Source organism: Ochotona princeps, chromosome 13 (assembly GCF_030435755.1).
Source record: "Ochotona princeps isolate mOchPri1 chromosome 13, mOchPri1.hap1, whole genome shotgun sequence".
In the NCBI taxonomy this organism is placed as follows: domain Eukaryota; kingdom Metazoa; phylum Chordata; class Mammalia; order Lagomorpha; family Ochotonidae; genus Ochotona; species Ochotona princeps.
In genome coordinates this window covers 25,438,762-25,465,370 of record NC_080844.1, presented here as the reverse complement: position 1 = coordinate 25,465,370, position 26,609 = coordinate 25,438,762, and the positions used below count along the sequence as shown (strand labels likewise).

Genomic DNA, 26,609 nt, shown 5'->3' with positions numbered 1-26,609 from the left:
CTGCCATGAGTATGAGCTTACACAGCCATTCATCTCCAGATGGTTATGTGCACCATTACTGACAACACCCCCACATCTCATACACACTGGGCTGCTCCCTTACTAAAATCTTCCAAAGCCATGTGTTACACGTCCTTTTTCTTTGCCATGCTCCCAGCTGTTTTGTGCTGTTTTGATGTCTGTTTGCATAGCACTGTCAGACTATGTGCATGAAAGGTGTGTTGCTGACATGGATGGTTTCAAAAATGTTTCTGTAAAGAACCTGCCTTGGGTACAATCAGAGAAGGAAGATGAAAGCTCCTGTAGTTGGAGAGTCGGTATTCCTGCCTGAATCTTTGCCAGAAGGGGGCTTATATCCATTGATAAGGAAAAGAAGCCCATTAAATGTGACCATGGTCTTAACCAATGTAGCAGGTACTGGTGACTTTCCTAAAAAGAAAAATGAACTAGACAATAATAGGCAATGAATATATATATATGTGTATATATATATATATGATTCTACCATAGAATCAAAAGTTTAAAAATGCAAATGTACATTTTGAAAGAAGATACTGTGTTTCTAAGCAGAAATCGGGTAAAAATAGACACTAACTTAGTCTTGGTTAGCAAGGATTTAATTAGCAAGAGACTCAAACAGAACTAGACACAATGGAGAAAGGCAGTTGTCTGTCCTGCACACATCTATCCTTTTTGGGGGACTGGATGAGATCCACCATCTTTCACATTGCCCATCAAGTTGGCCTGATCTGATGCTCTTACCTACAAGGACAATTTCAAAATTATCTTTCAGTTAAATAGACAAGAAAATCCAGGATCCACAGCTCCTTGGTTGGGTATTAATGGTGAAGCACTTTCTGTGATAGGAAAGAACTTAGAAGGTTAATTTCCAACAATAGGAGCTTAATATTGATGGTCTGCCCTTTTCCAACCACTTAGTTGGTCTTTCGGTTTGGAGAAATAAGGCAGCTTCTGGCTCTTTCTCTAACCTTTTCCCACCAAGTTTGCTAGATTTGCCTGGAGGCTTTCTGAAGACAGACTTTGAGAATGTGTGGTATTTGCTGTTCAAAATCTAGCTCAGGCCAAGATAATGTGGTTAAAATGCACTTTTTTGTATCTTTTCCTTAATCCTCCAACAAAAATGAGACCCAACTTTGTATTCACTCCTTATGTTATCCAAATATCTTTGCCAAACTTTCACATGCTATCTTTGGCCAGTGTTCCCCCTTGAAAGATAACTGAAAAATATGCTTTTTTGTTAGTTTTATCTCTGAAGAAAAGTTGATACAGTTGAGATTGGCTTGATCATCTCTCATTCTCTTTCTCTCTCATTCCCCTGTGAAACTGGAGATTCCCGGTTGTTCCAACACACTGATTTGCTTTGGATCCTGTTTGACTTAACTAATCAAACTTTACTTCATGAGCATAATTTGCTGTATTCCTGCTGAATTGAAACTTTTGTGTTGATATTTTCCTCTAAAGAATAAAAAAACATATTTTTCACTAAAAAAATAAGCATTTCATGAGCAAACAACTAAGGCCATATACCCTTAAGTTCTTTGCAAATCTAGCTTTCTAGTAAAGCTATTATTTATTATATTGTTTATTATTTCTAATACAGCTATAACTAATCCAAAAAATGTAATGAAAGTAAATAAGACAGACATATTAACCCTGTTGATACCTCTTCTGGAGTTTAGGATCTTGCCTACCCTGGGATTTTCTCTGCAGTCTCCAGTTCTTGTGCTTTCTACTCCAGATAGCTCTAGGATTCTATTTAAATCCTATCAGATTTATTTTTGTAGTTTATAGAGGACCCTGAAGGTCATTTCTACACTAACTCTATCGCCCAGGTGAGAAAGGCCTCATCACACTGTCTTCTTTCAATTATTTTCATCTCATTCTTCAAAGTAAAAAAAAAAAAGGAACCAAGCCTTAGCCACAGAAATGCTAGAACTTTCCATTTTCTTTTTATCTTTCCTAGGAATGGCATTTTCAAACACAAGTTTATGTCAGACATTGAACAGTCTCCACACAGGAATGAATGTTTTGATTATAAGTTGTTTAATAGTTGTAGTTCCTTGGAACTCTGCCAAAAGCTGGAGGTATTCATAGCTGCAGGTCTTGTGCCTACTTAGAAACATGGCTTGAAATCTAGAGGGAATAAATGGCATTCTCAAAATAGCTGTCTGATCGTATAGGTGTTTATATTACAGAGGATACTGATATATTGAGAGTTAGGGATTCAAAAAAAAATGTTGGTAAAGAGAAACATGTCAAAACAGTGGCTTTCTCTGCAGCTTTCTGACTCCATCCTTTGACTCTTGGCCTTTTGGTTAAAATTGGGCTTAGGGAACTACATTTATATAGCTGACCTTAAGAACAGAATTCTGTGAGATGAAAGTTGAGGAAGAGGTTGGTTAATGGCACGGGGTTAGTTAGCTAGGAGAAAGAAGTTTGGGGGTTCTGTTGCACAGTATGGTGTCTATAGATATTGCTAATATTTTTCTGTTTAAACTTGGATTTTGAATGTTTTCACTTTAAAGAAATGCTATATGTTTGAAGAAATAACTATACTCTGGTTGGATATTACACAATGTCTGCATGTATTAAAGCATTAGATAATACCACATAAACGTGTGATTTTTGTGTCTGTTAGAAATTTTTAAATAGGCTTCTATAAAGTCTATATATAAAGTTAATTTTCATTTAAATTTACAAGGATAAAGAAGAATATTTAAAACACTTGATGGTTAAAACATGAACTTTTTCTTTCATGGCTTTCAATATGAGGTAATGATGACAGATTGTCATTGCACCTAAAAGTGAATACAAAAGGAAAAAGAAAAACTATATTCCAAAATACAAATAGAATGTTTGTTCAATGAGTTATTTTTGCTTCAGGGGTAGTATTGTTCTTATCCAATGCAGCTTATTTTTAACTGCCATCATTTAATGTAAAACAATGAAAGAACACTGAATTATTTTTTCAGCTTTCCAGTGGCATCTCATGCAGTTCGATATTGATGTGACATAGTTAGAAACCGTGCCCTCTGGACATGTGTTGTCTGATGGTATTGTGCTACCATCACAAGATTCCGTTTTTTCCAACCCCCAAAGTTCTGTCTGTACTTGTTTACAGGTCATCTGGATAGTAACTCCTGTGTGTTCAATGGCATGTGTGTTATGGTGGTAACCTTGGCAACCAAGAGAGCTATGATTTCAAAACCTCACATGCTGTATCATAAAATAACAGAGTTGACATTTAGATACATGTCTGTCATATAAACTAAGCTATGACAGTGATTTCCTTTACAGCTGTGTGCCTTAATATGGACATAGAAGGCACCAATTAGGGCAATTTTATACATATACATGCTATTTTACCTTTGGATACTAGGTGGAATTCCTCAATTCTTTTGTATAATATTGAAATGTGAATATTGTCACACTGTTCTTATTGTGCCGAAATTCATGGTGGCTGTACTTTATGATCAGAACAAAGATTATAGCAGAGCTTCATCAAATACCTGATATAAATAGGATTATGAATAATAGAAAACTCAGGCTGTGAAAATGTAAATTCAAAGCATTCTTGGCGTTCCTGGATACCATTATTTATGCTGATTGGAAGGAAAACCAAGCACAGAATATTCCACTAACTAAATCAAGATTCTAAAAAAAAGACATTCTTCCCTTACATTTATATGTTTGTGCATAGTCTTAAACATATTATTCTAGCATTCAAGAATTGTTAATAGTATCTTTATTTGGAAGAAATTCTAACCATTCATCTACTTGTGAGTCCTAAGTCCTCTATTGTAATTTGAAAATATTTTAATCTCAGAATCTTCCCATCAATTTGCTGTGGTGTAGTGCATTTTTTCCTCAGTGTAAATTTTAACATTCAACTTGTGAACTACATTTAATATAAGCACTCACAGTTTTCTGCATTGCAAATGATTATTTTTAGAAATTTTATGGTTGCCTGAATAAATTTGTTTGTCTTCATTGATATGTAAGAGGGAAAACTCATTAATGATTTAAAAAAGGTGCTTTGATTCATAGACTTGATTCTTCTTATTACACAAACAATAAAGGCAATAAATTGCCATCTAATAAAAGTGTAAGCATTTATTTTGAATTTAGCTGCAAGGTAGTGTTCAATTCTCAAGCGTAATTTTACTAGTCTTTATATTGTTCTGCCTCACTCAGCATATTTTAATCTAAAACATTTATGACTACTGTTAAAGATACTTTCTAGCATCTGTCCATCGAATGCTATAATTGAGCAAGTATTTTGTAAAACAATACTTTCGCTTTTTGAACGGTGAGTTTTTTAGGTAAAAATGGAATATCTTTATGTCAAAATTGACCACAAAGCAATTTTTCCCCATAAATCCACTGTGCTTATATAACATTTGAAAAACTTGCTTCGATATTTCCTCATTTTATCAGCTATCCATCTTAACCAGTTGTCTGATAAATACTGCCTTCTTGACCTATACCTAGTAAAGAGTCAAAAATCCTGCAAATTCAAGATTTTTCTTTTCAGAAACAGATAAGTAGTTTTGCTCTTTCATGTTTGCATAAGTGAGAAGGGAAGAAATCCTTCTGCGTATTTGCTGACCTAGGATAGCAAATACTTATTACATTTTCAGTAATGTTTGCTTTTTATCTCATGGGATTGAATCATCATCACTTTTACGTTCAAACTGGGAAAAGGTAGTGTTTCTTTTTTTTTTTTCTCTCTCATTTTATCTTGAAACTATTTCTTTGGAATAGAAATAGTTCAGCATGTTGTGGTTCTAGGACTGAGTTAAGTTTGGGTAACCATCTCTACCATAATAACGTCATTGGAAAACTTTTCAGTGCACAAGCATCTGTAGTGTGATATGGAAATGAATTTTCAGGCTGTGTTGTTGGTGCCGGAATGTTGGGGCTTATCAGGCTGTTTTGCATGATTCCAAGATGTGTCCTATTCTCTGTTTGTTGGTTTGTTTGTTTTTTAAAACTGTGACATGATGTGGCATTAGATAAGTGGGAAAGGGGAGGAACCATAATGATAATAAAAGTGGAGAAAAGTTAAAAGGCAATACACAGTTCTCCTATGATTTTCTCTTAGGTCCGATGTTGTGGTCCTCTGTTTTTCGATCGCTAACCCCAACTCCCTAAATCATGTGAAAACCATGTGGTATCAAGAAATCAAGCACTTTTGCCCTCGTACACCTGTTGTCCTAGTTGGCTGCCAACTTGATCTCCGCTATGCCGATCTTGAAGCAGTGAATCGAGCCAGGCGCCCATTAGCAAGGTAAGCCAACGACTCAGTGCTTCGTTGCACTGAGCAAATTAAAATTTAAAGGCAGCAGGTTTATCTCTGGCCTGGTACTCTGCTCTTCAGTGGTTCTGACACTCCCTCAGTTAGCCATACGCTTTAAGCTCAAATGAAACAAAGATGGACATGGATGCATTATTTTTCAATGTATTTTATTTATTTGTAAGATAAACTGACAGAAGGGAGAAAAAGAGATCTTGTATTAGCTGGTTCACTCCCCACAATGGCCTCCTTTGCTGGGAGGGAGCCACCCTGAGGCCAGAGTCCTAAAACTCCATCCGGTTCCTCTCCATGTATGGCTAGCATCTGCTGCTTTCTCTGGGACTATTAACAAGGAGCTGGAACAAAAGCATAGCAACCAGGATGCAAATCAGTACTCCAATACAGGCTGCAAGTGTCATGGACTGTAGGCTAACTCATTGCACCACAACTCCAGTCCCAACATCTGTGAATTTTAAAGCTTTAAAGCAACATTTAAATATAATGTGATGATGAAGACGATGGTGTTAGTAATGAATATGATAAGAGTTGTGAAGTACTTGCTGTGGACCCAATACTATGCTAAGTCCATTTTCTCATTTAAACCTTTCAATGGTCTTGTACAGTGTAGATACTCATTCTCAGCACTATTTTTCACAGATACTAAAACCTTATAGATATATTTGCCCATAATCAAATAATTAGTAAAAGACAGATGCAACCATTACTCTGGTTAGTATGTGAAGCCTTCTTTACGGTCATAACTCTTTTTGATATTTGAAAAACTTGAGGTTGGTAGATTTTAAGATATGTAATAGATGCCTGAATAGTGTTTTAAATGTATAATTCAATTGGGTTCTTAATGCTAACCATTATTCTATGCTAAGACAAGACTAACCTAACAATATTTTTTAATATTCTGTTTCAGACCCATAAAGAGAGGGGATATTCTGCCCCCAGAAAAAGGCCGGGAGGTAGCAAAGGAACTTGGCATCCCATACTATGAAACAAGTGTATTTGACCAGTTTGGAATTAAGGATGTGTTTGACAATGCAATCCGAGCTGCGCTGATTTCTCGCCGCCACCTGCAGTTCTGGAAATCTCACTTAAAGAAAGTCCAGAAACCTTTGCTTCAGGCCCCTTTCCTACCTCCCAAAGCACCCCCACCAGTCATCAGAATTCCAGAGTGTCCTTCCATGGGCATGAACGAAGCTGCCTGTTTACTGGATAACCCTCTGTGTGCAGACGTCCTGTTCATCCTGCAGGACCAGGAGCACATCTTTGCACATCGCATTTACCTCGCTACCTCTTCTTCCAAATTTTATGATCTTTTTTTAATGGAATGTGAAGAATCCCCAAACTGGGATGAAGGCGTGTGTGACAAAGACAAGCAAAGTGTGGATTTCCAGGGGCGGACTGTGAGTCTTGACTCAGATGAAGAAAGAGAGGAAGGCTCCTTTAGGACACCTCAGGCTGGTCAGGGGAAATTGTCAAGGAAGGCTTTGCTAGAGACCACTGGGATGGAAGCTGAGGGCCCCCCTCCCGAGATGCAGGCTTTGGCGGGCTGGAGCAAGGGCTTCATTGGCATGCACAGGGAAATGCAAGTCAATCCCGTTTCCAAGCGAGTGGGCCCCGTGACCGTGGTCAGAATGGACTCCTCCGTGCAGCCAGGCCCTTTCCGGACCCTGCTCCAGTTCCTTTATACGGGGCAACTAGATGAAAAGGAAAAGGATTTGGTGGGCCTGGCTCAGATCGCAGAGATCCTAGAGATGTTTGATTTGAGAATGATGGTAGAAAATATAATGAACAAGGAAGCTTTCATGAACCAAGAGATTACAAAAGCGTTTCATGTCAGGAAAGCCAATCGGATAAAAGAGTGTCTCGGCAAGGGGACATTCTCAGGTGAGCAGATCATCATTCTGTTTCCATCACTTTCTTTTTTCTGCATCACACTGCCTGACCTACTCTTCTATAGTTTCCTGCTATCTGTATGCTATCATGCTGCCTGCAGCACCCTCACAACAATTGCTGTGTGGCCTGCATCCAATCTGGGTCATGATCCATTCTTACCCAATTCCTACTTTCTACCACACTTGCAGTGCTTTTGTTGTGAAATTATGCTCTGTGTGTGAGAGAGAAAGGGTGTATTTCATTGTAAAAAAAAGTTGGACTTCCTGAATTCTGTTCCTGTGGATACCTCCATTTTTGTCTTTACCTTCAGTAATCCCTGATACGTACAGTGTTTGCTGGATCTGTTGGCTAATTTTAAAGTTTATGAATAATGTTCACTTAAAACATTGTCCATCATGGAAGAGAAGCAGTATAGGAAGCTAATGAAAGGACTGTCACAGGTGCAACAATTGGCACAGAGATACTGCACCGCCTGTGATGCCCTCATTCCATACTGAAGTGCCTGAGCAGAAGTCCCAGCTATACTCCCATTCTTTCCAGTGCATACCCTTGGAGATGGCAGTGATGACTCAGTTATTTCCTGCCACCATATGGGAGATTTGGATTGAATTCTGGATACCTGGCTTCAACGTACCCTAACCATGGCTGTTGTAGTCATTTGGAGAATGAACCAGTGAATGAAAGATTGCTCTCTCGCTCTCTCTCTCTCTCTCTCCCTTGTTCACTTGCTCTCTCATTCTCTCTCTATCTCTCCCTCCACCCCCCATCTTGTGTATGTGTGTCTTTCTCTGTCTTTTAGCCCTTCAAATAAAATGAAAATACAAATTTTAAATGGAAGATGTTACAAGGCTTCAGAAAATTAAACAAGGGATGATAGACAAATTTAGGATGAAGTGGATAGTGATATTAGAGAATTCTTCCTAGTTTTCTTAAATGTAATAATAATGGTAGGTTATTGAGGCAAATTTTCTTAATTCATGAGACAGTTGTTAGGAATGACATGTCATGTTATCTGTTAGAAAAAGTCTACCCAGTGATTATTGTATTTTTTCTCACTGTTCTCTGAAAGTTATCGCAGTAAGAAGGGGACAAAAATATTCCAGTTTTTGTTACTTTCTCATTTAGAGAATTTGTGTTGTGAACTCTTTTATGTATAATTGTAATTGCTTGCTCTTCTATGTGGCAATCAAGTATGTGAAAGGTAAGGGTGGACATCAAATCAGTAAATACAGAAGAGAAAGAGAGGGATGTTCAGGGTAAGTGGTGGAACAGAAGCCTTGGGGTAAACTCTTGGCGAAGCTGGCTCACTGTGGTACTCCATTCACCCTTTGGCAGATGTGACCTTTACGTTGGATGATGGAGCTATCAGTGCCCACAAGCCACTGCTCATCTGTAGCTGCGAGTGGATGGCAGCCATGTTTGGAGGGTCGTTTGTGGAAAGTGCCAACAGTGAGGTAGGTGCCTTTTTCACAGTCTCATGGCAGCTTCATCAACATGTGAGAGTGTATGTGTATTCCTTCATTCAGCAAGTTCAATTGGCAAGACAACTTCCTTTCTTCAACTGCTTCCATGAAATGTGCCCTTGGCAGTGCTTGAATGTGTGGTCACCATTTTTCCAGTCTTTAATGAAGAACTGCTGATTACCATCCATTTGTTGTGTGTGGCAAGCACCTGGGTGCTTTATATGCAACATACACTTTCATCCTCACAGTTTGCCTTACCTGTGGAGATAGGAAAGGCCAAACTTTTTTTTAATATCACTGAGCAAGGTACAATCAAAATATGTATGAGATGGCCAGAGCCTATCTTCCAGGAGTTCAGAAAAGTGAGAAAGTCCACCAGTCACTGAATTCTCAGACTCAACGCCACCCTTACCCAGGCCGGGTCTTAGAAAGCCACACCTTTGTGCCCTTTCACCACAAGATGAGGAATGTGCCTGGTCATCCTAGAGGCCACCATGAGCTACAACATTCCCTGAGCCTCTGCCCTGGCTTCATGACCAGTGTTGCACAGACATGAGTGTTTGTTATTTGTAGGGAAACTGTAATGGACCAAATTGTTACTGTTCTGAACATCTTAAAGTACATAGGCCTAGTAGAAACACCTAGGTCACTGATCAGCCATTGCTTCATCTTTGATAGGCATAACGTTAGAACACAGCAAGTAGTGTCTTGCAGACCTTATGCCTTTATTTAATTTTTAAACAAAATATTCAGAAAAGAATTTTTGGGGCGGGGGGATGGATTCCACTCAAACACTTTACTTTAGAAATGAGCGATCAATTTTGGTTAGCTTTTGCAAGTGTTTTTTTGGAATTTTTTTGGAAAGAAAAAAAAACAGGATGGAAACACCCCATCAAGTTTATTGTCCTAAGAGGTTTACTTTTGCTTATCTCAGCATCTCTGTGAACTTCTGAAACAAATATTGAAAAACAATAGCTACATTTTGAAAAGGGTACTCACAGGAGAAATCTGAGCATTCCGTTTTTGACCCAAGAGTCTGCATTTGCATGCACGAGTAGGAGAAACAGAATCCTACAATCACAAGCCTGGGATGGCCAGGGCTGAGAAGGTCAGTAGGCCACCCTCCTGCTTCCAGAACAAACTGCAGCTGCTCTTAAACCAGCCCCAGAGAAGGGTTGTCTTCTGTTTGGAAGAAAAGACATTTAGAATTATCCTGGTGATCTCTGTTGGGGTCTTGCCAACGTTTGTAAAACAGGAGGTTCTCACCTATAACCAAGGGAACTCTCCCCTGTGCAGTTGGAGCATGGTTACCAGACTGCCACAGAGCAGACTGCACCCCTCAAGGGTTGGGAAGTTTCAATCACAGCTCCTCCACTCACACGCTGGTGGTCTTGAAGAAGCGACTTAACCTTGCTGAGTCCCCATCTCCTCATTTGGAAAGCATAATAATGGCCCAGAGTGTGGTTATGATGTGTAAGGATCTGTACTTGCACAAAGCACCCTGTAAGCATTAAATTAATGGCAGCTACCACTTGTCTGTCTTTGATGGTGGTGCTGGTGGTGATAACATTCTGTCCTTCACATCTCCAAGAAAAAAAATATTGCATAGCCACTGATGAGCAAAGCCTCATCCCATTGGCATTTTCCCCCACTTCAGTAATCTCCAGAGATAGAATGCTGGAAAGCAGGCTCTGCTTGTTTTCCAGCTCATTGAAATGTGTGCTGATTCTGCAGCCTAGGGCTGCCTGTGAACTGAGCAGAGAGAAGTTGATCAAGGTCAGGAACCCAGGCACAAAGGGACACTGTCAGTGCTGACCTCATGAGTGCTAATCCTCTTTTTCCCTTCACAGAATATACTGTAATCGTCTCCAGATTAAAACATGCAGTAGAGGTGACCAAAACAAAAACTGGCCAGCAAATGCTCATTATAGGGTTAACAGCATCCTGGAGTGGCCACCGCTTCAGCACAGTCCACCTGGAAAGACTGACTCATTCACCACTCAGAACTCTAGCCAAGACTAATCTGTTGGTATAGACTCAAGCCATTCAAGACCATGGAACCAAGCTACCAAATCCCTTTTGCTGATCTATTAAGAAGGCCCTAAGCTGTTAAAAAGTGCACCCTTTCCTGGCTCCTCTCTTTGTTTCCAGTATAGACCATGATATACAGGGGATGACCACCAGTAAGATAAGGGGAGGAAGCCAGAGAACCTTCTGGAAGGAGCAACTCAGATGTGACAGTACCTATGAATTTGGCATTTAAAACATGAAAATGTTCCTTACATATTAGTAGTTATTACCCTATTATTGTTAGGTTCTTAGGGTGAGGGAGAGGGGAGAGAGTGCTAAGATCCTTGTCTCCTGAAAGCTCTCATTTAAAAATTTCCCTTTGCCTTTCGACCTAAGTACAACAGTGTTGATGATAGGCATAAAGAAGAGTCCTCAGTTAAACACTCAATAAATGCTCCATGATTGACAAGTCCACATGGACATTTCTAGGCCACCTTTTAACTTTCTATTATCTTGGAAAAATCTGAAAATCTGATTTTCCCTGTGAAATCCTGCTTTTGTTTTTGGCATTTAATTCACATTCTTATGCATAAAAGAATAAAATATGCCCATTGATGTTATTTTAAATTTTGTCATTTAATATTCAAGAAGACACTGTATTTTACTTCTATTTTTTCTCATTACTTTTAATGTAGCAGTAAGCATAATTCTCTCCCCAGAGGTACTCAGCAAGTGGTTCATTAAAAATGCATGCCCGGGTTGTAGTAAGCAATGCTCTGGATCTAAAATATTTTCTCATTCTCTACAAGACTGTCTCTAATTATAAACCTAATAGTCTGAGCTAATCTTTGCAATTAAAATTTTAAACCAACTAAACTGGAATATGGGACATTATTTAGGATTGCAATACATTTTCTTCCATAACTCATCTGTTTTAAAAAACTACAGACTCTTGAAGATGCAGGTTTTGGGTTCAATTTCTTAAGTAGCTTTTATCTATATTATTTTTTTTGTCTATATTATTTTTAAAGTACTATAAAAATATGTCTGTTGTTCCACAGTTAATTATAAATGCTGAAATCACACACAAACAGAATTCTTTTAAAGAGTGGCCACAAGAAAAAAAATGTGTGTTCTGAAACTGTTTTTAGTTTACTTTCATTTGATGGTTATTTCTAAAGGTCCCTAACATTATTTGCCAAAAAGAACCATTACTTTTAAAAATGCTAATGTCATAATAAGCAAAAAGGAAACAGCAGGGCATGGGTGATTACAAACATCAGAACACTTTCAGGGACATTGAAAGTATTGGGGCAAGGCTCTTCCCTGGAATCTGTCCTCTCCACCTGCCAGAAATAACTTCTTTTTATTTATTGTGCCATTTTGCCTTTTTTAAATGAAACTTTTATTTGTTTTAATGGTTTTCTATGATAGGGATTGTAGATATAGGGATTTCCCTCTCTACTTTCCCTTCCCCTCTTCCCTTTCTCTCCCCACACAATGTTTTCCTCCATATTATTACAATAGTATAATCCTTCATCAACAGTCATAAGTCCAAAATTCTGCTATTTAGACGCATCATGGTGTTGTAGGTATAGAAACTGGTAGAAAATCTTGTATCCTATTGTCATAGTCTATTTAATGGTCTCATTGGGAGTCCTTCTATTTGGAAGTAGAGTTATATACTTCAACGTATCTTCACACATGCTAGTCTCCATTATACAGTTCATCTATGAGAATATATGTAGGTACGTGTATATCTATCTGTTTTCTATTTTGCATGAAGGTTGTCTTATGTCAGAGAGAACATATGGTATTTGTCCTTTGGGATTGACTTATTTCACTCCAGTATAATGCTCTCCAGTTGGAACCATTTTGTTGTAAATGATAGAATTTCACTCTTTAATGGATGAGCAATATTTTATGGAGTAAGTGTACCAACAGTGTCTTTATCCATTCCTCTTCAAAGGGTATCTGGGTTTTTTCCATGTTTTTGTTCTTGAGGATTGTGCTGCTAGAAATATAGAGTTGCAAGTCGTTTTCTTGTACACAGATTTCCCTTCCTTTGGATATATTCCCGGGAATGGGATAGCTAGGTCATATGATAGATCAATTTGCAGGTGTCTTAGCAGTCTGCATACTGACCTCCATGGTGGCTACACTAGCCTACATTCCCACAAGTATTGAAGTAGGACACTCTTCTCCCCACATGCATTCCAGCAGGTGTGTTGATAGTAGATTATCATTTGTATTTCCTTTTTTTGGACCATTTGTATTTCTAATAGGCATCTGTTCTTTTTTCATATATATGTATATATATATATATATATATATATATATATATATATGTTTAAAGATTTATTTATTTTATTGGAAAGGCAGATCCACAGACAGGAGGATAGACAGAGAGGAAGATCTTCCGTCCGATAATTCACTCCCCAAATGGCCGCAATGGCTGATGCTGCACCCATCCAAAGCCATGAGCCAGGAACTTCTTTCCAGGTCTCCCACATGGGTGCAGGGTCCCAAGGTTTTGGGCCGTCCTCGATTGCTTTCCCAGGCCACAAGCAGGGAGCTGGATGGGAAGTGGAGCTGCCGGGATTAGAACTGGCGCCCATATGGGATCCCGACGTTCAAGGCAAGGACCTTAAACATTATGCTATTGCGCTGGCTCCTCGTTTTTCTTTTTTTAAGATTTATGTATTTTACTTGAAAGTCAGAGTTACAAAGAGAGGGGAAGAGACAGAGAGACAAATCTTCCATCCACTGAGTCACATCCCATGTGGCCGCAGAGGCCAGAGGGAATCAGAAGCTGGGAGCTTCATCCAAGTTTCCCATGTCAGTGGTAGTGATGCAAGCAGTTGGACCACCATGTGGAGCAGCCAAGGACTTGAACCTACATCCATATGGAATGCCAGAATCACAGGCACCAGCTATATGGGCCACACCACAATTCCAGCATCTTTTCTTGAAACAATGATTTGGAGCATACTATTGCTCCCCAAAATGCTAATGAATGTGAATATTTTTAAAAACTACCATCTCAGTGAAGAAGAAAAAACTTAGCATTTATTCCAAAATCCTCTTAAAGAGATGAGCAAACAAAGAGTCGGGGTCTAGCTGGCAGACTGGCAGACAACTTAATTTCAGAGAAATGTTCACAGGACTTGCTAAATAGTTTAATAATTAATCACCTCTAACACTTTCTAAAATGTGCATGTTTTTCCCTATCAAAATTATTGCAATGTTGCTGTTTTACACCTTCATAAGCCTTCAGTTACCTAACAACTAGAAACAGACATCACTCCAGAGGAATGAAATTTTTTCACCTGTTCATATACACAGAAATGAGTTTGAATATCTATAAATAAATGCATATTCTGTACTATGTGCCCAATTAGAACTCCTGTTCGAATCACTTGAATAGCAGTTAACTAGCTAGGATTGTGACACCTTTATCTCATGTGTATGCAGTTTCAAGTCCCAGCTGCTCCACTCTAGACCTAGCTCTCTGCAAATGCACCTGGGAAAGCAGTAGGTGATGACCCTAGTACCTGAGCCAATGCCTCAAATGGGAAACTGGGAGCAATTCCATACTCCTGGCTTCAACCTAGATTTGGGAAATGAACTGGAAGATCCAAGATCTATTTCTGTAACTCTGCTTAATAAGTAAATACATCTTAAAAAAAAAAAAAACACTTTCTATGTAGATAAAGCTGGTTAAAAGGAGAAACATTCCAAGATCCATAGATTGCAAACGATACAGCACATACAACAGATTCTTCACTTTCAAATAATGTCTGTAACACTGTCTACACTTCAGAAGCTATCAGCTTATCATAGAGGCTAGAAAATGGACAGAATGAAAGTTGACAAATAACTGATGCTAATGCCCATACAGTTTATGTGTGGAATCGTAATCGGTGGGTGGGGTGGAGTGGAAAATATCTTAATATTTCTGGGAATTTTTCTGAGCCTCTGCTTTGATACACAAAGAGATGGTTTGGCCTCTCTGAAAGGGTGTTCCCTCCAGGAAGTGATTGACAGCTACATAAGCGAATCCTATGAAAGACTGCTATCATATCTGGAATCACATCACCAGAAGGCAAAGGCCATGATCCCCTTGTGGAGTATGGAGGAGAGACATAAAGAGAGATATGTGTGATCATATATTATATGTGAGAGTACTTCAGAAAGCTCAGGGGAACACTTCAAACAGCAGTGAAATCACTGCTTGGCAAGTCTGTATCTCCAAGTGCTTGGCTCAAGTCTGGACTATTTTGCTTCCTATTCAGCTGCTTGCTGGTATGAATACTGGGAAGCAGCAGGTGGTGTTCAGGTAGTGGGGTTCTTGCCCACTCAGCAGGTGGTGTTCAGGTAGGGGGTTCTTGCCCACTCACATGATAGACCTGGATTCAATTCTGGGCTTCTCCCTTGATCCTGATCCAACCTGACTGTCGTGAACACTTGGGGAGTGAACCAGTGAATGGAAAATCCATTTTCTACGAACTTTATACAAACTTTATTGTTCTATGAACAATGTAATATACAATTATGTATCTTTATATGCTGGTTTATAAGTGTTGATGTTTGTTAAGTATCAGAATTAGTAAATTTATATCTATTCATCCTTTTGAATTAGAAATCTAGTTATTTGTACAATATCGAGCCCTATTATACTCTAACCTAAATTTTTCCTTCCTTGGGTCTCCAGTATTGCTTAGCAATTCTGAACATAGACTTTAGAATTATATTCGCTGCATTTAAATCTACCTTTTAAGACAATGTATTAGCCCTATAACCTTACACACCAGAACCTCAATTTCTACATCTGCAAAATAGCCAAGATAATAGTCTCTTCCTCATAGGACAGATATAAAGATCAAATTAGATAATGCATGTGGAAAGCTTAGCACAGTGCCAGTTGCATAGCAGACTGTGAATGGAGGTTAATTTTCATAATATTCAACATTGCAATAATAAAGCTAGTGATGGCATCTATACCTCTCTGGAGCTTGTCTCATAGGGTCAGAGACCTGAAATAAAAATAAAGAGCAAAGTGTACAACCCCATTATTCCTAGCCCACCCATCTGGAACATCCCTCCAAAGCAGTCTCCAGCTCTTCAGCAAATGCTAGCCTGCATTTGTTCGAGCAACTGCAGGTATTCAAGAAGGATACTAAAGGAGTCTCTCAGGAACAGTTTCCTATACACTGTTAACTACTTCCCCAAATGTCCCATGTAAGGATTCCTTTGTATTTTCTGAATCTACTGTTACCTGATAATGCTCCAGTAGTTCTGAATTCATGCGGTTGTAAGGAAAAATAATGAAGTGTATCTACAGTGCTTGCATATGCTGATAGATGTTGGAATCAAGCCAGTCGGTGTGGCAACTGGGGTGCTGCTCATCCTCTATTTTGACATCTTGGAGAGCTGGGCTCCATCATGTGTCGGCAACAGTGTGGTTTGCAGCTCCCCTAACGCCTGTCACGTTGCTAGGAGATTTCTTTCACCACAATACAGCATTATCAAGTACTTGGCAAGGAGGTCCCATAATGTCATGCTGCATTTACAGCCCACTTGTCTGATTTATAAGTCCAAATAGCCATTTAAAAATCCCAAATCAGGCAATGTCAGGCAGCTTCACTTTTTGTCATCTACAAATCAAACTATTAGGTTTAAAGCCATAAATACTGAATGACTTCCATGCACAGCCTAAAAGCAGGTGTCCAGCGGTCACCAGTGTCAAGTCACACAGTTGCAATATTATAAGCATCATCATTTGGAAATGTCCCCACTCCCTGCTTTCTTTAGAATTTAGCTTGTCACATTACATTTCAGGTATATCTCCCGAACATAAACAAGATATCAATGCAAGCAGTGTTGGATTATCTCTATACCAAGCAGTTGTCACCTAACTTGGACCTGGACCCACTGGAATTAATTGCCTTGGCAAACAGATTTTGCCTGCCACACTTGGTTGCACTTGCAGGTAAGACTTGTGACTCGGGGACATACTGTGTCTATAATGGTTACGAACATCACATTATTCGGGCAAAAATAAGGTTTGCAGGGAATAAAAGAATTTTCAACACAGAAACTAAGACTGTCTTATGCAGGATAATATGAACAATTTAAAATATCAGATAGTACAAACCAATTGAACAAATATGGCTTAAGCATTTAATTTGTAGTAGGCCCTGTTATGTGAATGCAAATATCAAGATGAGTGATACATAGCTCTGCCACGTGGCACTCACTGTATGCATGCTGAAGCACTTGTGAGCCACAAAATTGGGAACCAAAGCTATTCTGTCACCATCATCTCTGCAATGTGTGGTGTAGACACAGTCTTCGTTTAAGGAGAGTAGGCATTTTTCTTAGCAAGTAAGATGCAGACTGAGAAACCCACATCGCTTGGCAGAGTCTCTGAGTTGGATTCCTAATCCAGCTCCGGAATCTAGCTTTCTGTTATTATAAATCCTGGAGCCAGTAACTGGGTTACACCCACATGGAAAACCGGAATTGAGTTCACAGAGATAGACTCAATCTCTCATTTTCTTTCTCTCATTTTTTTAAAGAGAAAGGGTCTATAGATTCAATGCTTAAACACAGACTCCAGAGCCACACTGCCTGGGTTCAAATCCTGCCTCTACCACTCACCCACTGAGTAACTTTATTCCTTCCTGACCCTTAGCTCTTGGTCACAGCTTTCCCTCTCTTTAACACAGAGTAAGTATGATTCTACCATGGAATTGTCTTGAAGATTAGATGAGTTAAAATATACAAAGTCTTTAGAGCCATGTCTGGCACATGGTAAGCATTATGTAAGTAGTTTTCTCAAAGCTATTTTGGAAAATGTTCTGACATTGTCAAATTCACTCTGGGAGAAACAGAAAAAGACTTGGCTTAACTTCACAAAATTTTATCTATCGTTTCTAGATTTATTCACTTGGTGAACTGAAGCAAGTCTATATAAAATATATACATCAATATACTTTTTTTTAGTTTAAATCTTTAGCTTCATTCACTAGATACTTACGTTAGCAATCTGAATGTCCATCCCCACACGTAGCTGATTGCTGCTAACATGGAAGCAGACATAGTGCCTGTCTTGTTCTCTGGCTTTTCCCCTACACATCCAAAAAGCACCTGATTATATTGGATTCTCAGTAAATTCTTGTTGAATACATTAAATGAACATGTGAACAAACCAACCCATCTTATTTAGACTTGACATTCTGACAACGTCTTTAGATAACAGATTAATTTCTCTGAACTCCAAGATTCTGCTGCATATAGCCACCTAGAAATCAAAGTCCTCCCTTTTTCTACCCACTCACCCTACTTCTTCCCCAGTAGGATAGACAGAGTTGCAAACACCCAGGTCAGAGTTCTTACAAACTCTGTTGGCCACTGATATTCCTGAAGTCATCAGTTCAAATGAATAACACTACTTTTTAAATACTCTAAGAGGCTGCAGTGGGCAGCTGCATTTCTCAGAAATAGGAGTTTTCAGTCCATTTAACTAGCCATGGGTTTTAGAATCAGTTGTCCTTTGATAACAATTTTTTATTATTTGAAGCTGTCAAAAGTCTTTTAGGGGCCAATTATGTCTAACAAGATTTGTGATCTATCCAAGCATAGTGCCATTTTGGTAAAATATTATTATGACAATGAAAACATGGTATTGATTTTTCCATGAAATTTTTTTAAACTGCTGACCCAGAAAAAAAACCTCTTGTATGAACTCCACACCTCTATGTACATGCAGTTCTGTTATCCCATGCTGTTATTGTTGCAATTATTTAGTATGTGCCTTCCCAAGATAATTTCTTTAATTGTTGATCACATATTTGATGTATACTGACTGATCTACAATGTTTAGAACATGGTATTGTTCTGCAGTTTCTGGGGTGAAAATGCTTTGCATGCCAGTGTTAAATGCATATTATGAAGCATTTCTGTTACTTAAAGTGAAAGGGTATGGGTGACTTCTCTAAGCGACATGGTTGCAAATACTCCTATGTTTGAGGAGGTTACAATTCTAGATACCCTACTGACCAGATAAGGCTTATTGACCGACAAGTTTATAGAGCCAGAGCAGAAAGTAAGCATGACTTCAACAATACATGCTCGAAAAGAAGAACAACTAGAGGTGTAGAGAGGACATCAGCGTGAAAGAGCTAGAAAGGCCAAGCCAGGGCTGTTCCCAAACATGTCAACACAAATGGGAGCAAGACCTAACAACCACCACAGGGCCATAAGAAGCCCTGAACACAGGCTCCGAAGCAGAAGTGGCTCTCCCAACTGAATTCTTGTGACTTATGGCTAAAGGTTCCTGTAGCAGTTAGAATGTAAGAGGTTGAACAGTGTATTATCCAACTATAGATGTTTTCACAGACAGAGTATTCACATTTTTAATTCCCAAAATAGAGGTTAGTCTCTCCACTATCAGAGGTGATTGAGAGTTATATAGGGAAAGTGGGTAAACTGTGAAACAGAAACTTATCTAAAATCTGGAGGGCTCTAAGACAGTGCTATACTATCTAGATCCACATTAGGTAGAACTCTGCACTGTCCTGTCCAATGGCTATGTGTGGCTATTGAACACTTAGTATGGCTAGGGTGATGAAACCATTTTTTATTTAAGTTTAAATCATCTCTTATGGCCAGTGAGTATCCTCTTCCTGGATAAGCCCAAACAGACCTGAAGGATTATTTCTGTATCAGATATATGAACAAGTGGCCCTAGAGAAGTCGCTGCAATGGCTAATGACCAGAAACCTGTGTCCTGGAAGGCTACCCTTCAGATTGGGACCTAGATTTAGTTCAAACGGCTGCCGAGAGCTGTGTACCATATTCTTTCTCCTGAAGTATACATTAATGACCCATAGATCTGGCAAAATATACAACTTGTGGGGCACCGTTTAACATTCTCCTGTCCCCTCTTTATTTCCCAGAGCAGCATGCGGTTCAGGAACTGACCAAGGCCGCCATGAGTGGTGTGGGTATTGATGGGGAAGTGCTTGCTTATTTGGAACTGGCCCAGGTTTGTATCAGTTTGATTTTCACCTTTTAAGTGTGTTCCACTCATTTATTCAATGCTGTTAAAACATTCCACTGTTGCATCTGTCTAAATAAAGATGTCCCCACTGAGTCACAGAGGCCCCAGTGTACACTGAGAAGATCTGAGAGTTTTGCATTTCAGGAACCATTCGGCCTGCTGGGTTTCCTTGGAAAAAGCAACAAGGATCCCTACCCCCACGCCAGTCCCACTGTCCCCTAAGACACTCTCTTCACATGTGGGAGAACCCCTTTAGTGTCACAGGGGAAGGTCTTGCCTCTCCCCCTCCCGTAAGTTCTCAGACATGGACCTCAAGAACAGTTTCTAGAATTCCTTGAAAGCCCTACCATGCCCTTGGTAATGAGCATCTCACTGCAGCTCTCCTGACGTTTCCAGAAATGAGCTCTTATTAATATCAATATTACAGTTCTAGAATCCCAAGCCACACCCTCAGTGTTCTTCTTCCAGAGAAGAGTCAAGTCTGGGGGTCAGCTCTGACACTGACTTTCACAAGGCACAGCCCGGTTTCCCCTGGCATAAGTAATGGAGACAGTGGCTCACACCCTACAACCTCACGGAGGAGTTTGAGACTCACATGGGGCAAAATGTGCAGGAGTGAGCACAAAGGAGTGGTCTGCAGTGCCTCCCTCAGACTGAAGGGAGAAGAGATTCCTCCATCTTTTTTCTTCAGCCTGTTGGATTTTCAGCTGAAGTGAAGGGAGAAGTGGTGGTGTAAGCCAGGGTGTGGCAAGATGTGTGCTGCTGTCCTGGCCATGACATGTGACCATAGACAATGACCCTTGTTCCAAAGGGAAGAAGATGGGATAAGGCTTCACAGAAGCCTATTCATTCTACCTTAACATTCAACAAATATTCATAATATTTCTCCCTATGTACCGATCATCCCTTAAACCTAACATGGTTCCTATATGACCCCGTGTTCCTGCCCACCGGGCTACTTACAGGCAAGGGAAGAAAAAAAAACACAAATTGTTAAAATCCAAGTAACAGACTTTACACTGAAAAGCAAGCACAAACATGCAGCGGTAGAATCAGCAAGCTCCTGTCACAACTGTTACCCACACCTGGAATCTGGGGTCTTTGAAAAAAACAAGCATGGGGACAGATAATGACTTGAGCTTTCTCCACTCATCTCCATTCAGTTGTCTTCCTCTTAGAGAAAATTGAAATCACCTAGAATTTCACAGAAGACCAGTTCACTGAGATCATTATTTTTTAGTTGTATCTGTTTGCCAACTCTGTTCTCACTCCAACCATTGCCCTGCAAATTCCCCCTACACACACACACAAACACAGACTAACCAATTAAGTGATGTGGTCACTGCTTAGCCCTGCTCGGCCTTGCCAGAGAAATGCAGAATGAAGTCTCCATGTCTTAGCTCACTGGCCAAACGTTAAGTACTGGCAAGTATTTGTTTAGGGACAAGCAGATTTCTAGTTTATTGCATTTTCCAATTTCTGTGATGTAAAAATTCCCAGCGTGATCAGTTGAAGAATTGTTGGGCTCCAAGTGGGCGGGGGGAAATAACTCTCTGCAGCAGGGACAAGCCAACCCAGCACACCCACTGCCCCAATCTTACTGCAGAGGCAATTGTAGCATCTCGGGAAGTGAGATGCACTGATTCAATCTGCAACAATGTTTGGGGTTATGACACCTTTGCCTTTATTGGTCTCCGCAGTAAGAGATACAGGTCATGGTTATCAAAGACACAGCAGAAACAGCAGACAATGGTATGGATGTCTGAGCAGGGTATGGACAGGAAGCACAGGGAGTGAGGAGTCCTAGCCGAACTAGGGACAGAATGAATGGGAGTCCACTGACAGTTTTTTGAACATCAGGTCCTTCTCAGTCACAGCCACCTTAACTGCACTCTCCTGAGCACCTGCTGAGAAAGGAAGGGCAGAGTATCAGGATCCCTCCCACCCTGCTCCCACTGCCTGCTCTGCTCATGTTACCAAAGGACAGGTATAGGACAGTCATGCATTCCACCAGCTCCTCTTTCGGCATTTTGGCCCCAGCCAGCTGAGCTCTGACATGTGACACTGAGTATTCCATTGCCAAGGCTTCCTTAAACAGAGATGACTTTGCTGCTTTCTGCTGTTGGCTGCTACCTTCCAGAGGCCATAGTCACTTAGCACTGGAGAGCCAGGTGGCAGGGGAGAGTGGGAGGGCCAGGCACACTGTGAACTCCTAATCAGACACAGTGATTATTTTTGGCATGCATATTACAGGGGGTGAAGAAGGGTTGTGCGAAACATTACATGGGTTGGCCTTGAAACCATGGTCAAAGTCAAAACACCAAGGTCAAAACGAAGGGTTTACTGAACTAGTTCCATGGGCCCTTTATTTCATTTCATGTGTACCATGCCTTCCAGTTTCATTTTAGCCCTACTTTAGAAAATAGAAACTGACCCCATTTTGTTCACTTATCTGCAGTTTCACAATGCTCACCAGTTGGCCGCCTGGTGTTTGCACCACATCTGCACCAACTACAACAGCGTGTGTTCCAAGTTCCGCAAAGAAATCAAATCGAAATCTGCAGGTGAGTTTGTGTGGGGTTCTGTTACCCCACTTCGCCTCACCTTTAACTGCAGCATTTCCTTTGTGTGTGTGTGGGAGGGAACACGATGTTGCTTGGCAGCCTCATGGTTGGCTGGAAACCACATGTCACATAATGACATGACACAAGAAATTGTGGGTAGGGGTCCTCTTCGGAAAACTTCCTAGCTGGCGGATGGCCAGACTCTGCTGCAGATCTTGCTGCAGATGGCCACTCCCCTCATGTAGAGAGCCGTGCATAGGGGCAAACTGAGACCTTCAAATCTGATGGTCTGAGTCCTAGCTCTCTGTGCCCAGCTGCCAACTGGAAGTTCTACCCCTCCCAGCTTTCCTGTCACCATGTGCAAATGGTCCTGATGGTTGTCCTTGCTGGAGGAGGAGGGTTGTTGCTGAAAAGTGACATGAAAAGCATTCAGCATGAGGCCTACTGAAACAGTGAGTGAACAGCAGGTGTTATTGTCAGCATCTTTCCCTCACCAGACAACCAGGAATACTTTGAGCGGCACCGCTGGCCCCCTGTGTGGTACCTAAAGGAAGAAGACCATTACCAGCGCGTGAAAAGGGAGCGTGAGAAGGAAGATATTGCACTAAATAAACATCACTCAAGACGAAAGTGGTGCTTCTGGAATTCATCTCCAGCAGTAGCCTGAAGAGGAAGAGGAAAAAGAAAGAAGTAATCTGATAACATCACTTTTTAAGGCACTACTGTAAAATTAGTCTTCTTAGCGATACGATGTAGTTCAGGTTTCAGGCACTGACCTTCCTCACTCTGTGCGTTTATCTTTGTTAGGATCAAAGCACAAACTCATCACCAAGGAGCCTGGACACAAAAAAAGGGAAGCTGACTTCCACTGCATTCCTTAAACTAATGTGTATATTTTTTTTGTTAGGAAGCTTAATAAACTTTAGTCTGTTATTTTGTTTCTTTTTATACAAAGAAAAAAATCCAGCCTTCATGTTTCAGATTCCAAATTGGAAAATATTTTTATATGGTCTCTCATATTTTGTTGAAATGAAAATACTGTGTATTACTTTATGTTACAGGCCACAAACTGACCATGAGTTCGCCCTGTAACTCCCTCGGCCCACATGACCGCTGAGCATTATTACATAATTACAGGGTTATCTTTTTGTTGGGAAGTAAAGAGTTGGACTGAAATCCCCCTCAGTGCAAGTTGGAAAGGGTTTAATCTTAGTTCTGCTGAATTACATTGGTATAATTACTAACTCAACTCCAAGAATGTATATGTACAATATTTGCTGTGTGAGTGCTAGTAATTCTATGATTATATGTGCCATGTAAAATATAGTGATATCAGAAATTCTGTTTCAAATGTTTAGATTCTAGATGATCATCTTTATAATCATTAGAAGGGCTTATTAAATCCCAGCACTATCCAGCCAGGGCAAACTGACTGGTGGACCTGAATACATAAGATACCATTAGGGCACTGGGGTTTAGATCATTGCATTAAGGTTCATGTTTCTCAGTGTTCTTTGATCTGGCCATGCTTCTGCAGAGTCTCCGTTGACTTGAAATGGAGATGGGTGAGGAAAGAAGTCGCTCGACTCCTTCCAACCATCTGCAGGCGCGTTACATCTCCCCAGTGGAAAAAGGCTTCCTCAGGTCTCTCACCTGCGGCCAACTTCACTTTTTTAAGACACGTATTTTTAAATCTTCCCAGGGAAAATTTACAGTGCTGCAGAAGTAGGCTAAGGCAAACTCTCCACTCCTGCTGAAATTCAGCAGGGGCCTATGAAAGCGTAGAGCTGGAGGCTGGGTCCTGGCATTCTCCAACCCAGAAAGGAATCTAATTCCAAGAGTCCAGGATATGGTGCTATTGTGAGTTAGTTCTGAACTATGTCCTTCTGAGTTTTCAGTGTTAAAATAGAAAGTGTAGAGTAGGGGAGCTTTTGAGAGGCAATGGTTCCTTGCTTCTCTTGTCAGTTGGAATGTTATCGTGTGCGTGCAAGGGTATATTTTCAGGCCACAGCTCCATAACTGCTATCCAGTGTTGTGTGCTGAGGCTGGGGCTCATTCTTTTGGTAGGTCAACTTTCTAATGTTAAAGACTTTTGATTTGGGAGCATTTTTCAGGCTTTATTGTAGGTGGAAATGAGACAGTTGAATTCAGACCCCAATGTTGTCACAGCCACATGCATTTGAAAAATGTAGTTAGGTTGCTGATGAACATGTATTAGTAGTGGCAGTGAAAACACACTAGTTATAAGAACTTGAAGAGGGCTGGACACGTATCTCCCTCCCATGGTGGAACATGGTAGAGTAGGGATGATTACTAATGCATCCATTTTGTGTTTCAGTTGAGTTATGAATAGTCCATGGAAGAAGAAAGATGGAATGAGAGGAGTATTGTCAAGACTCCAGAGGGATTGGCATGTATCATACCATAAAATGGCAGATTAAGTTTTCAATGAGTAGTTATAGATGAATTTATACAACCAAAGCTCCCATTTGATTGTAATCTTGCCAAAATATAATGGACATATAAATGAACTTGGGGTATAAGCAATAATATCTACTAGTGTTGTCATCAGCTACTATGACCAAGTGGCTGGCTCACTTGGTTGATGCTGATTATGGCCTTTAACCATGGTGGTTTGTTTTGTGTTTGTTTTTTTTTTTTTTAATTTCACAAGAGTCAATAAAATTGTTTAGCTACTAAACATCTCCAGTGTTGTTTTAAGGACTACCATCATAGTATGCATGTGTGATTTAATAGCTTTTTTAAACTACCAGAGCAACAAGTACTGGTCCCAGGGGCATGTGTGTGTGTGCTCCAAAGCAGCTTGAATGTCCTCTCTTTTTCTTTTCTTCATTGTGTTGACAGGATATGCTCTGGTACCATGCTGTCAATGAAGTGTGTGGCCAGTATTACCAGACTCTGGCCACAGGGTAGAGGAGAGTAGACAAAAGAAAGTGACATCTCTGAATGGAGTTATTGTAATCTACGTTTGAGCAGTTTTACCAGCAATTTGGAAAAAGAACTGAGTGGTGACTTTCTAATACTCCATGAGAAATTGTTGTCTACTATAAGAAACCATTGCAGAAAAAAAAAAAAGACATCATCAACCTATTTGCATATCTATTAATGGTGGGCAGTTCCAGTTGTGGCACCTCTTACCTTTTTTGCCTATCTTACCAGTAGAGTCTTACCTATGCAAAATCTGTATCTAAACTTCTGGGCCTAACAAAAACAATTAGGGATTTAAAAGCCCTATGTTTGACATTTTGGAAATCACAGGTTTTACTGGTCTAAACAGAATTTAAATATTTTCATTATGGACTATCAGGACAAAATGTCAATATTCCTAACATTTCTCTTTTTTTTGTCACATTTGCTTCCATTGTATAAAATTAGTTGTCAAAAAATTTTTTTCATCAGTGTGACATTGACTAAGGATTGGTGACAGGAGAAAGAAAGGGGGAATCCTGAGCTTGAAGATTGTGAGTGCAACATTTCTCAAATTTTTATCTGCAAAATGAAGATTTACGAGAATTTTTTGAGTGGGGTATTTCTTGAACTGGCATATGTGTAGCTACCTTTCTATCCAGATGTGCCTATCTAGCTCCTCATGAGAGTATGTTATTTTGAACTTTCAGTTGGAGTTGGGTGGTGCGTGCAACATGAAAGGTTTGGACAGAGTGGGGAAAGTACTCAGGTGGCTACACGGGTGAGCTGTAACAGCACAGCTTTTGGGGCCCAGCACTGTAGCCTGGCACCTAGGCGCTGGTTCTAATCCCGGCAGTCCCACTTTCCATCCAGCTCCCTGCTTGTGACCTGGGAAAGCAGTCAGGGATGGTCCAAAGCCTTGGGACCCTGTGCCCGCGTGGGAGACCCAAAAGAGGCTCCAGGAACCTGTCTTCAGATTGGTGTAGCTCTGGCCATTGTGGCCACTTGGGGAGTGAACCATTGGACAAGAGGATCTTCCTCTCTGTCTCTCCTCCTATCTTTATATCTGCCCCCCGCCCCCAAAAAATCTTAAAAATAAAAAAAAACAGCTTTTGAAATTACAATGTGTGGCCTTTGGCTACATGTGAAAATTCCACCCTGTTCTGATAGGGTCTCTACATTGGGTATTTTTACTTAAGCCATTTAGATGTGTAGTTTTTAATTGGGTCAATGTGCAGATGCTTATCAATTAGATATTTACACCTAACATTCTAAAAATATGGAAATAGCTTACAGAGAGCAAACTTCTGGGTGGAAACTGCCTATCTATTAATAGATACATCCTGAGTGGA

At 40.1% G+C, this 26,609-nt stretch overlaps 1 protein-coding gene across 10 annotated transcripts in view; it reads left to right on the top strand.

Annotated features, from left to right (window-relative positions):
* RHOBTB1 (Rho related BTB domain containing 1) overlaps positions 1 to 25,032 on the top strand; it is a 123,931-nt gene extending 98,899 nt beyond the window's left edge. For all 10 annotated transcript variants that reach the window (XM_058671029.1, XM_058671026.1, XM_058671030.1 and 7 more), the window contains 7 exons: positions 5,126 to 5,311; positions 6,243 to 7,216; positions 8,561 to 8,679; positions 16,540 to 16,690; positions 19,662 to 19,750; positions 22,224 to 22,329; positions 22,827 to 25,032. In XM_058671029.1, coding sequence (XP_058527012.1) covers positions 5,126 to 5,311; positions 6,243 to 7,216; positions 8,561 to 8,679; positions 16,540 to 16,690; positions 19,662 to 19,750; positions 22,224 to 22,329; positions 22,827 to 22,996 — 1,795 coding nt within the window. In that variant the 3' untranslated portion in view covers positions 22,997 to 25,032. The remainder of the gene's footprint in view (positions 1 to 5,125; positions 5,312 to 6,242; positions 7,217 to 8,560; positions 8,680 to 16,539; positions 16,691 to 19,661; positions 19,751 to 22,223; positions 22,330 to 22,826) is intronic.
* Positions 25,033 to 26,609: the final 1,577 nt, after the last annotated feature.